This window comes from Liolophura sinensis, chromosome 1, assembly GCF_032854445.1.
Source record: "Liolophura sinensis isolate JHLJ2023 chromosome 1, CUHK_Ljap_v2, whole genome shotgun sequence".
In the NCBI taxonomy this organism is placed as follows: Eukaryota; Metazoa; Mollusca; class Polyplacophora; order Chitonida; family Chitonidae; genus Liolophura; species Liolophura sinensis.
The window spans coordinates 9,512,047-9,525,572 of NC_088295.1; the positions used below are offsets into that span (position 1 = coordinate 9,512,047).

At 41.2% G+C, this 13,526-nt stretch overlaps 1 protein-coding gene across 1 annotated transcript in view; it reads left to right on the forward strand.

Moving 5' to 3' along the window:
• The first annotated feature begins 671 nt into the window (after positions 1–671).
• Positions 672–13,526, forward strand: part of LOC135476156 (uncharacterized) — a 39,431-nt gene continuing 26,576 nt past the window's right edge. The window contains exon 1 of the mRNA XM_064756083.1: positions 672–1,263. Within this exon, the coding sequence (XP_064612153.1) occupies positions 1,209–1,263 (55 nt within the window). The 5' untranslated portion in view covers positions 672–1,208. The remainder of the gene's footprint in view (positions 1,264–13,526) is intronic.

Below are 13,526 nucleotides of genomic sequence, written 5' to 3' on the forward strand. Positions count from 1 at the left end.
GAGAGCTAGACTTGAATTCGTGACATCACTGGTCAAGTGTCAAATAGTCACAGTCAGGCAGTAGGTCGTAGAGCTTTATGAGACAAGTATGTGCATCTGTAAGGCAGCGAGGTATTGTCCTTGGATCCAAAAGCAATATGGGGCAATGACACTTGCACACTATTGTCGTGTAAACAACAGTAAACTGATTTCATGGTTTGCACATGTTGCCTTGGTAGAAATGACCTGTTTTCAACGGCAGCCCCGCATGATCTTGTTGCCTACATTATATCTCATTTAACATGTCTGTGTCAATAACACCTGGTTAAAGATTTGCATGCAAATCTTATTTCTCTACCTCGTTTTCAAATAGCAAACGTTGCCCAAACAAGCATGACGTGCCTTGATTGGCTGTAACAAAATTAACCAATTCTGTAGGAAACACTACCGATTATGCCTGGCTGACTCTGTGTATGCGTTATGACTCAAAGGTCCAGCAGTCTGAAGTAGTTCACATCGGGGCTAGACGCTTTCATTGCGTGTGTCTTAAGTCCTCCGGCCTACTCCCCTGTAGTGCTGAACTTATTGATCTTATCTAACATTATGCCGAGCTGCTTTTAAGAGAATCCCTGCATACCTTTGGCCCAGCTCTAGCTGACAGTAAGCAGGACGCCGCCTGAATTGGCGCGAGTCTACCACGTGTGCTTGGAGCACAGCGCCACCATCGAGCCGGAGGCCAGACCGAACCGTACCTGAGCCACTAGTGTTGTAGCCAGAGGAGAATAGCATGGCTTCATGTGAACGGCTCCGCCAACCTGCACCCAGCCTGCATTACCTGACTCCTATCTCACTGTTACAGGCATGGTAGTCTTTCTGGCCTGGTGACCGTAATACTTGGATTAAAAAAAAAAAAGAAAGCTTGTAGCCGTTTTATTTGCAGTCCACGTCTATCCATTTTTCTATCGGATTCTACCCAGGGTAAGAGTAGGGTTGACGGTCGACTGTTAAAAAGCCCACCCACGGATACAGATCACTGTTGGGGGATGCCAATATGGTTTGGTTTTCTGCGGAAAGCCCATGTCGCCACCACCGATGGGTTGATCCACGGGGATGGAGTCGTTAGGTATAGCGGCACTATGGAGTTCTACACTGGCGATTAAAATGGACAGTCGGCCGGGATTACCGTCAAGCGTGATGCCCAAAACAAACCTAGGTGTTAACACAAGAAAATGATTTCTTATTTTCATCTACGCCTACTTCTGTTTGGACATTTTTGCCTTCAAGGTAAGAGAAAAATGATTTTTCTTTCTGTCTGTCTACTGAATATATTCTTTTAAAAAAATGAAATAGTGGTTGTTAGAGCAATCGTACAATTTCATTTCTCATATAATGCCGCACCTAAAATAAATTGTCAGCAGCTTGATTTTGGAACTATGTTGAAAAAACAGTATAGTCAGATGTGATTGTATTCATACATTATAGATTATGTTCGTTGCATTTCAAAGCTGTCAGCAAAACGATATATATCTATTCATTATGATTGAAATATTTGTTATCCTTATCTATATATCATTTTGCACTGAGCTCCAAGGTTGCCTAGGGATACCTACTGGCTTGAAGGCGTAGGCGTGGCATCACTGCAAAGCCTAGGACTTGATATTATGCAAAATCGGATGCATTGTGAACGTGCAGTAAACACCTAATTCTTATCTGTGCAAAAAGCCTGTTTAACCCTTGTGAACATGCTCCATGTGCATATATAACATTCGACATAATTGGTGAATATGGCATGTCACTATCTGGTGACATGCTGTGGATACTGTCGGTTTTGGACGTACAGCGGTGATGGCATACATCTTAGGTGGGAAAAGAAACTGTTTTTAGTCAGACACTTATTGGAAGCAGCGGACAAATATTACTGGCGGCAAGGTAGTGACAAGAGTTAATTAAGTGAAAAAAGCGGAGGTCTGGTGAGAGAAGCGTTAACACAGCCATTAGCTCCCTGTTCCGGACAGCTATACACCTGTCATTTCCTCACATTAACTTGTCCGTCAGATTTCATAATAGCTCCTTACTTCATTGCATACCCTTTTCAGTGCGAATGGAAATAGTGGACTAGCCCGATTTGAAGAACGTGTTATGGGTCTGCAGAATCCGCGTGACAAACCTATTGTGAGTCAGTAAGAACCTTCATAGTTGCATCACTTATCATCGATTGTCCGTCCACTGCTGTTAAAGGTCATATGGAAAGCTTGCAAATGAGTTCCGATAACGCCAGTATGGGAGGTGTGACATGTTTATTTGAATCTAGGTATATGAACTCATCGGATAGCGAGATGTTCTTTTAAATTCATCATTGCCTGGTCGGTTCAGAAATGCTAATAAATCGGTATAGCCTTTGATCTGTTCATGGAGATATGCTTAATGATACATCTATAAAACACACATTTAGTGTGACTTTAACTGCAAATACTGTATCCATATTCCTTTCTTCGGTTGTTAACCTCACCTTGACTGAATTCAAACAGTTGAGACAGTGACGACTTTATTTCTATCCCTGTATTCCTGAGTGACATCTAACATTGAACTGGCGTTGACTGAAAGCTCCAGGGGGCGTGTCCAAGTCGACTAGATTGAGATTCACCTCCATCCCCTGTCCCCCATCTCCCTAAGCTACTTGACCAGCTTTAACAGAACGTGAATTGAATTCAACATTTTTTCTTAAGTCCGTGAAAGCCATTGGCATTTAAACCCAAAACTGTCGACATACATCCGAAGGGGGTCATCAATGAAGTACATCAAGCACAAACTTTTTGTGAAATAAGCCCTTTTCCCGAATTTGTTTTATATTCTAATGGGAATGCATGCAGCCATCATGCCCAATCTTTTAACAAGAAAGTGGAGTCTATCAAATTTTTTCATCATCACTTGGTCTACCAGTTGCTCTTGCACACTATGCTCTAGCTTCGTAATAGGGTAAATTTCCTATCTCCTCACATCTTCCTCACATATTTCCTATCTTCCAGCCTTTGATGTTAAATCGAAAATCTTTGCAGTTTTACTCCAGGGACAATACAAATCATTAATTCCACAATCAAAACATCAAAACAGTTGAAATGCACACAAGATTTCGTTGGATTAGATTTCACTGGAATACGGAAAACTACATTGTCTGTGCGTGTGTGTGTAGAATACCGAATCTACAATAAGTATTGGTTAGAAGGTGATTCATGTGTAATGAAATCTGTATACAGCCATTACGTGTAGAATTAACGGATTCCGTGCTCTCCAATATCCACTATGCTGACGTCCACAGCGTGACGTGAAACTCTTCGTATGATTCCTGCGTGGCGTGATGCTCCATTTCCTTTGTATAGTTCCTTTGAGATTAGGGATCTGCACCGTCTAACTGTGTACAGCCAAGTGGATAGCCCGGAATACATACCTAGGGTAGAAAATAACCGGATGTTGATAATGAATGGTCGTGTTTGGCTCTAAAACAGATAAACAGTGGCGATTCCTTTCCATGAGCTCAAATACTCTGAATATAGATACAATATTAGCCATTCATACTTGTGAACTGGCTTGACTAGCTATGTGCATAATTTGCTGCAGATCTTCTGGCTTGATCATCTTCGCGTTTTGTCCTTGACAACTGATATTGTTCATTGTGCTCTTCTGAAACTAAGTGAATCTAAAAGAAATAACCAGCATCACGATAACTGAGGATTATATAAAAGCAAAAAGAAGCAGGTCGCTTAGCACATTTATTACCAGTGATATTGTTTGTATATTTACAATATTTTATTTCTTTTTGCATGCCTATTATTGCACATCATTCATAAACCGACCTTATTACGTGTACGTGTTCAGTAGATTGATAACTTGGTATTATCATTCATATTTTCAACAAAACACAGTCTGACGAACGTTCAGTGCCTTTGTTCGTTCTGGCTTTTAGTACTAAATGACATAATAACTAGACTTTCCAGAACTTTTCCCACTCCCAGACATATTTTACAATGTTCCATTTTATACTTGAGCTTGTCCTATTTGGTCGTTTCAAACAGTTTGTTCAATATTTCATTCCTATCTCGCAAAATATTTTGCTTGGCATTTGTCCGTGTTTGTCAAAGTGTTGACTGGTTCATTGAAAGTTGGTCAACTGGATGAGAACAAGCGGCTTCTCCAAACACAACACATAAAACGTTTCATGAGATCCACTTACCTAAAGCCTAATGCTATAGCAGACAATGGTAGCAAAGTGTTTGAGATGGACGAGTATCGAACATTGTCATTACCGATCTCCGTGAACAGGGCCTATGCCTTAGCTCCAATCCTCCCAAGCATGGTGCCCTTCCAACTAAGGCTATTCAACAGACTTAAGACAAACATTTACAAAATCACCTGACGGATCCCCTTGGTAGTGCCCAAACGATTTGTAGGTCCATTGGCGGCTTGTGGCGTTTGAGACTAGTCTTCAAATATGCAGTCATTATTTGATATTTAATATCTTACAAATCATTATTCATGCGAGATAATGCTATCATTTTATTCTTGCCCATGTTCTAACTTTTCTAACAAAACACTACGTTTTAATTCTGGTGGCGAGTTATTTTATATTTATCATTTCTGATGGCTTTTCGGTTCAAGCCCGAGAAAATCAATTTTATCTGACACAGGTCATATACAATAGATTTTGCCATATTTCTCACCACATATTAATTCTCAGGGGTTTTGTTATAATGAGTGATGAAGCATGGCGCTAGGCTTGTCAATATCGCATCAGCTTGCTGCACTTTCACATGTGTGAAAAACCATAACAGGGGACTTATTAGCTCATAAAATCATTAGTTTTTTGTGCTTTATCAGCTCTGTATTTGGAAGGGCGACTCAACATGAGTTATGCGTGAAAAAGAAAATGCTATTATAAAAACTCTAACTGAGTTTAATTTCATTTTATTGATTCGAGGTTAATCCTTTTTCAGAGACTTTTGTGAAAGAACGATGCGTATTTTTAACAGTTAAGACATACATTGAAAAGCGTGATCGTAGTACGGCAAATCGTGAGCGTAGTACAGCATAGCGTGAGCGTAGTACGACAAAGCGTGAGCGTTGTGCGACAAAGCGTGAGCGTAGTACGGTAAAGCGTGGGCGTAGTACGGCAAAAACTTTAGCGTAGTACGACAACGCGTTAGAATAGTACGTCAAACTATGAGCGTAGTACGGCAAAGTGTGAGCGTAGTGCGGCAAATCGTGAGCCTAGTGCATCAAATCGTGAGCGTAATACCGCAAATCGTGAGTGTAGTGCAACAAAACACGAGTGTGGTGCAGCAAAATGTGAGCGTAGTACGGCAAAACGTGAGCGTAGTGCAACAAAGCGTGAGCGTAGTATGGCAAAGCGTGAGCGTAGTATGGCAAAGCGTGATCGTAGTACGGCAAGGCATCTCTCCCCAGAATTAGTATTACGTATACATTGGCTGAGAAGTTTCCTACCATAGCCTCGTTTATCCGGTGTTGTTCCCCACCCCACCCCGACGTAATAAGGCTGTTCTAATCAACCAACATCCTAAATTTACAACTTAAATGAAGTTGACATGTGCCACAAACTTTAAGCAGCCAACTTGTGATGAGATATTTAAGCACTCTAAAGAAACGTGCCAGATGGGTACGATGTTTGAAGATTTCCACGAAGGTGGTAGATAGGTCTCTCTGTCTTCTCAATAACCCGCGAATACCCAGAAACACTGATTCGTACATTTAGATTTTTATTACCATAGGAATGTTGGGTGTGCATTCGAAGAGAGTAATTTTAGTGAAATATAAAATAACCCGAAACACCAAAAAAAACTCATACAGGACAAAAAATAAAAGCTTTGTGTCCCTTGTGATGCGTTCTGTGCCAGAGAAGCCATAGAACACCCCAGCAGAATAGTTCACATCATCGCTCGGATAACTGTCTCCATCCTGCATGAATGTTTCCTCTTGGGTGGCCACGTTGATGATGCCCACCATAAAACTGTCGTGTATGGTTGAATGCGTGGAGCTAAATGTCGATGTTGGTCGGGTTCATGTGTTAACGTAACAGGAATGAATCTTAGTAAAACTAGTGCGCTTCGCCATTTTCGTGACAAATACCTTATAACGTAAAACGGCAAAAGTCAGCAAAAGATGGGTTTGAACAACGGAATTCAGTGATCAAGCGTTGCTGGTCTGATTTAAAGCAGTGTTGATAACTTTGCCAGCCAGGGCCTAAAACTTTGAAGTTAAGACTTTCAGGTCAGACATCGCCTCATTGCCGGAGAGGTTGATAATACTATTGTCTGTGAGCAGCAGTTAGTTAACCAATTGGTGAAGTATTAAGCGATGTGTCGACCAGGAACCAGCTGCGTGTGCTCACAGTTGGTGGCTGGGAGTGTGAGGGCAATCTCCCAGGGCACTCTGGCGGCCGATCTCACCCACGACAAGATTTCCTCTGAGACTCTTTTAATTACCAAACTAACACAGCGATAGATTAGGTTTAAGCAAGTCCTGAAAATACACCTGAATGTAGTGTCGATTGAATGCACCTAAATGTAGTGTCTATTTAATACACCTAAATGTAGTGTCTATTGAATGTACCTGAATGTGGTGTCGATTGAATACACCTGAATGTAGTGTCGATTGAATACACCTGAATGTAGTGTCGATTGAATACACCTGAATGTAGTGTGGATTAGTGTCGATTTAACGCACCTGAATGTAGTGTCGAATGAATACACCTGAATGTAGTGTCGATTGAATGTACCCGGAATTAAATTAAATGCTGGAGTTTTGTTCTTTTGTGAAATATGGATGTAGCCTTATTATGAGAGAGACGACATGTGACGAGTGACGATTAGAGCCTTCCAGGCAGTCAAGCCTTGCAACCCACGGCGGATATGCTTTGAATGTCAAGACATTGTGAAGATTTTTGTAAAGTGCTGTAGGGTAGGAGAGCCTTTATTGATTCTTTAGGATAACAAAATTGGTTGGTTGCTCTTCTTCCAACTGAAGTAATGCTACTGCATCTGTGACCGGAAATTTATGTACAAATCTCGACAGCAAGAGTATCTCCCATTGAAGTGCGTGGCAAGTTTGTCTAGACGCGCATCAGAGTGATTTTGAAATGAAATGTTAAAGGTTAAGAAAGCTGTCAGAAATGGTGTTCAACTGAACATATAGCAGCATATCAGTAAAGCTGTCCAACACCTTAAATTCCTGTTGAGATTAAACGAATGCACGGATTTACGGTATAGATTGAGCAGATATTGTGTTTGCAGAGGTGTGATTGATACGTATACTTCTTAAAACTGTTCACAGTGGCGTGTAAAATACCTGTCTTTCAGTTCTGGGACAATTATCATACTTATCTGTTCCCGTCTCTTCATCTGTTGGACATACTTTCTACTTGAACATGCATCACCGCATGAATTAGTAGGATCGCGTGCTTGACATAAATGAAAACAGATGACGTACAATACCACTGAGGAATTCATCCCCTGCAATTATCTGTATTATCACTTCGCACCTTCGGCGTGCATATTGTAAAAGGACAGGTATGAATACACATTGAACACTGTTTTACTTTGAAGTACTATTGGGGAAGTTTAAGGAATTGTACATAAGGAAATGGTTTCGAGGTCCCAGTTACACGTGTGTTGGTCGTGGAATTCATTTTCACTTAGTGCGTCTTAATACTTAACATGCCCTATATGACTGGTGTGGACATTGATTCCTTACTAGAAATACAGAATGTACACTGTAGGATCGCTTGGTTACGATTGTGCTCTGTACTGGGTGTGGCGAATCCGGGCTACTTTTGTATATGTACAATGCATATAGTTCTAACGAGGGAATTACTGTTCACTTATGTGGCAACAGCGTTTCAGTAAATTGATATATATGGTACTTCAACATTTTGTCGTCAAAGAAGTATCGAATTACTTGCCGATGCCTTATTGCATATCTAGACAACAAATACACACCCGAAAAGAAGGGTGGACATAGGATATATTATGGTGACAATATAGTGTAGGACGCCTGCTCTTTTTCTTATAAAAGCGCGCAAACTATACTCCTCTGTCCATTGACTATCCCAGAGTGTTTGCTCACTGGAGAAACTTATTGATACGTCTACTGTAAACATGTTAGAGAGGATTGATTGGGTCTCTTGGCAGGATCATGTAGATGAGAATTATTTAATCCCGATGTCTGATCCATTCCAATTACCCATTACCTTCGTCTCTGAATCCACTAAGCTCCTGTCAAGTAGAAGACAGTCTTCCTTTATCTTTGGTAAGCTTTGACAGGTTTTAGAGCCGTGTTCATTCGACTTTTCCGTATGCACTAAATGATAATTAAAGGAGTTTGACAAGAACGATATCCTATGTATGGAAACTGCAAAATACGTGGGCAGAGGTTCGATTCCTGCTCTAATCACTCGGAGAGTCCGTGATTGCGTAGCTAAAAATCTTTTTCGATTGTGCAGCATAGGTTGAATTGTCCTTCACATTATACTACTGTAAATTTTGATCGATTTTCTCCAGCGACAAACCCACTCTCACCGACACCGGTTAGAAATATAGGGTGCACACGTGCACCAGTCTACCCATTTATTTGATTGTCCTTGTGAAAAAGTTTGAGCACACGCACATTATACATATGCAATTAGTCAAAACATTTCATCAGTTTTATAATTCTAGCAATAAATTTCTGGTGGCAGTTATACTAAGCAGCTATTTGTCTTTTTATATTAAATGCATTATGTGCACCATGATTTCTGCATATTTATGGCTGATAATAACCAAGTTATTTTTGATCAGAGCGACCAGGTTATTTGTGGTCAGAACGGCCTAGTTATTTGTGGCCAGTCAAACCAAGTCGCACAGTGCAAGCATCCGGTCCTATCTGACTGCTTGATTGTGAAATCCAGGAAATGAAAAACAACATGATTATCTTATCAAGAGATTGTCATTGCCTCGTGCTTTTAAATGGTGGTATGAATAATATGTGCGGTTTAGGTGTATTTGTCGTGTTTTCGTTGCTTTGTAAGGGATAAAACCTGGGAAAAAGGGATGTCGTAGGCAGCCAAACTGCCACATCTAGACAAATCACTGACATTCTCTCTTCAGAAACGGAAGTTACAGTTCCGTTTGTAGCAGAGATAGGTCGATGAATCCAAAACAATGGACAAAGCTTCCTTTCTGTCCACCTTTGAGCTTCGGTATCTCCAGCTACCTTAAGAGAATCGGATGTTTCATGAAAGCCCAGAAAAGCTCTGCCTGGTGTTGTCCGGATGTTGATGTGAGTTGTGGACAGAGGTTGTCGCCGAGAAGTACGCAGCGAGAGGAGACATCCGAATAACTAAGATGTATCGAGGGGTATCTAAGGCAACGTTACAATCATCTGTCCGCCTACCGAACAGATCTGGGCAGCTGAGTGTTCATTGTTATCAGGAAATTTACGGAGATATTAAGAGTCTTGGGTGAGTTGGCAGGTGAAGCTGTTCCCGTAAGTGTGATAAAATTGACAGCTAACGGTCAGATGGTTCTCTCCAGACAAAAGGGTCCCCGGACAGGCCATTGAGGTCGGGAGATTGGCCCTGTTCCGGGGTGCTCGCCTGTCTACCCTCTCCCGAGAACCTGTCACTAACGGACTTAATCACCGACCACTTTAATTCGCTGCGTGTTGTCTACAAGATTAACCAGGTCTTTATCTTTTACTTCGCGCGCTTGTGTGGCGGAACAACATCAGAAAGAGAGCTTCTGTTTGATTAGCGCTGAAGCTGCTCAGTACACGTGCCAATTACTCTTTGGGTCAGTGCATCTACATGGGCTCAGAAAGCATCAGTGCATTGCACTATCCTTCAGACTTCAAGTGCTTCAGATGCATAAAAAGGGCTTCATATCTTAGTGTAGAAATGTGAAATCTATATTTGGGGAAAAGGCGGTTTCTGTTGTTGGAAACTCGTGAACGCGTTAAACCTAATTTGGTATAAATTAGCTTACATCTTTTAATGATGTCATACATCTTTGTGATCAATATATAGCTGATGTATAGCAGATCCTTGTGATTTGCTCATAAATGTATTATACAATGTAAAATTATTTCTGAGAATTCCTCACACTAGAGTTGTGACATGCGGCCATTAAACGCAGGAATCACTGTCATCAGCAGAATTCAAAATTTATATTCTTGAAAGTGCAGAGTTGTTCAAGCAATAGTGGGTAAGATTCTCTAATTATTTTAAACTTTGCAGAAAGTTTGTGATGTCCTGCGTTTGAATTATTAATTTTCATCCTTGTGTAAGTATAAAGATGACAGCTCAAAAGCTGTTCAAAAGATATTAATCCACATGACTGGAATATGTGCTACCTTAACAAATGTTGAAAGCTGTTAAATTTCTTTCAACTACAGAGATGGATTTAAGGAGATATATAGTTTCTAATAACCAGGTCTGTAAAAACAAACGTTGTTGTTACAACCACTGAAGTAGAGATGATATAAAACCCGGCTAAATCTCTCAGACACACTCTGCCTCTCTGTCTCAGTTTACAAAACTCTTAGGGCTTGATGGCTTACCGTGCTAATTCGGCCATCTCGCAGCGCCATTGGAGAAAGGAAAAGCAGTCTTGGTGCTAGATTGATAGTAAACTTCCGCCTGGGATAATGAAAGTCCTTGCGTAAAAAGGACGCAATGGAAATAAATCCTGGCTGAAATGAGACAAATAGAGTGATTGGCGAAGCACATGGCACATAATTTACAAGACGATAGGCTGGTTCTGCTGTTAGCCTGCCTGCCGAGTGGATACTTAGAACGGTTGGCCATCAACAAAGCAGAGATAGATGGCGTTGTTTTACGGAAGTGATAATAACAAAGCGATGTGCGCTGATAATAACACCGGATTCATCTCAGATACTACTCGATCTGACTCGCGTGAATACAGACAAGACTCCTGTCAATTTATGCCTCTTGGCGGATGATTCGTGTTTAGCTTTTACCATTCGGTTAAGAATTTCTTGCGAACTGACATTTTGATAGTCATAAAATATTTTTGTGGAATGGCCTTGGTCTTAAAAACTGTACGCCGTAAAATGCTTTATCCTGACAATGACTTCTAGATCGACAAGCGCGAACCACAGAGTGAAAAAACAATTTTACAAGGCAGGAGACATCATACACCGACTAGTGCGTTTGCCATGGAGAGTAAAGTAGGGTATCAAATAAAGGAAGATGGCCATTACGGCAAATGATACGTAATTCACCATCCACTTGATGTGGCTAGCTTCTTGTAAATCCCATCTACTCTTCTGATAATTGTTTGACAGATAAACCGAAAAATCAAGCGTATGGTAAATTGTTACTCATTTGCTGAAGCGATCCCAGGAATATTCCAGTTGTGCTATTTAGATTAGGGTGCTATTTGAGGTTGTGAATTTATTCCAGATAAAGTAGAAGTGGACATTTCGTTTCTAAGTAACATGACATAATTGAGAGCAGCGTGTTGCAGAAAGGCATCCCAACAGCGTTTCATGGTCGTTGCATTTCTCATTTCATCGTCTTATTAACAAACAAGCACTAATTAACAACAACCGTGACACCCCAAGTATAAGATTTCGTGTCGTCCAGCACTAAGACCTCTCCTTAAATAAAAGGCAGAGGTTAAGACATAGGATGTGAAAATTTTTACCGATAAATCCACAGGTAGACAGAGCAACCATAGTAATAAGCTGCATAGTCGCAGCTATGAATCACACAAAAGACGGTTCTGTTAAGAGCTATATGTACTGGCATTCGCAAACACTTCGTTGAAACTAAAAACATCCAATTATGCAATATTGTCTATTGTCATATCATCTTGAAGTTTTGTAACATGTGTCTTCTGATGCCTTAGATCGGAGAGTGAAGAAACAATGTGTTCTGTAGAAGATGGGGATGGGATTCAGCTCGTAACAGAACCTTTCTCAACTCCTCCGTCTTTCTTTACTGACATCCTCAATAGATAGCCCGTCAATCTGTCTTTGTAGTCTAGTATGTAATATCGGTGAGCCGGAAACACCAGCGCATTACCTGTCTTTATTCTCGAAGGACACCTATTGGTTTGCTGTAATTTTCCCTCCTAGGGTGTCATTGTGATATCTTGTTACTGTAGACTTGTCCTCATAAGCCTTTATCTAGGTCATTCGTGAAGGCTAATTGGTCGTTCTACAAATGGGGGTTGTTACATCGAAATAGCTAATTCCTCCAAACACCACAGCGCCATACATGTAGATGAACATGACGGAGAACGCACAAAAGTCCATGAGTCAATATGCACTTGCAAGTGTCCAGTACATGTGCCACGCATTCTTTTTTTATTTCTTTTATACATTTTAATTGTTTTTATTAATAAGGATGCATTATGTATACAAACAACTGTGTAATAGCGCTCACTGACTCATTATTTGTCGCTATCATGGCGAGCCATCAGCCAAGGATTCTTAATACACCCTACCGGTCCTCAATCCTCGGTGCTTTTGGAAATGTGTATATAACACATACACATACATTTAACGGAGACACTTATCTCAGCTTGCTCCCCAAACAATAACCACAAGTGCATGCACATATACCTCATTCACACGGCCAAAATTTAATCCTAATCTAATCTGAACTGCTTTAAATCGAAATTTTACAACTGCCAGTTGTAAAACTCACGAACGAAATCCCTGAAGCCGCTTCAGGGATTTGTCCGTACACACGGTCAGATCTAAGCCGCTTTAGTAATTGCAACGTCATACTGACCTCCACGTATCCGGCACATTTGATCCAGTGACTGTTCACGCGTCACAGGTAAACCGACTCAAGTCCTAAACCGATTTAAGGCAGCGTCGGTAGCTGCGGCAAATAAAGCAGATTAAATACCCCCCAGTTTGTTTCTTTGTTTGGTGTTTTACGCCGTACTCAAGAATATTTCACTTATATTACGGCGGGTGGAAACCCTGGGGAAATCCACGATCATCCACAGGTTGCTGCAGACCTTCACACGTACGGCCAGAGAGGAAGTCAGCATGAGGCTCCAGGGTCATTTAGCCGTACTGACATGATAAACCCCACGCCCCCCCCCCCCCCCGAATCCCTCCACTTTGTGTTTACACAGGCGACGTCAAACTGACTGCGTACGTGGGAAGGTCTGCCAGCAACCTGCGGATGGTCGTGGGTTTCCGCCGGGCTCTGCCCGGTTTCCACCCACCATAATGCTGGCCGCCGTCGTATAAGTGAAATATTCTTGAGTACGGCGTAAAACACCAATCAAAAAAAAAAAAAAAAAAAAAATCAAACTGACTGAAAGCTTCTTTCCCAAGTCACTCCAGCTTGACTTTAGCCGTGTGAACGGGGTATTACATTCTCCTAACGGATTGTTTCTAGCCGAACTATTATCCCAGCTTGCTCCGCCAACAACTACCACACACGCAGATTCTCCTAAGGGAATGTTTCTAGCTGAACCGTTATCTCCGCCAACATATACAACACGTATATACATTCG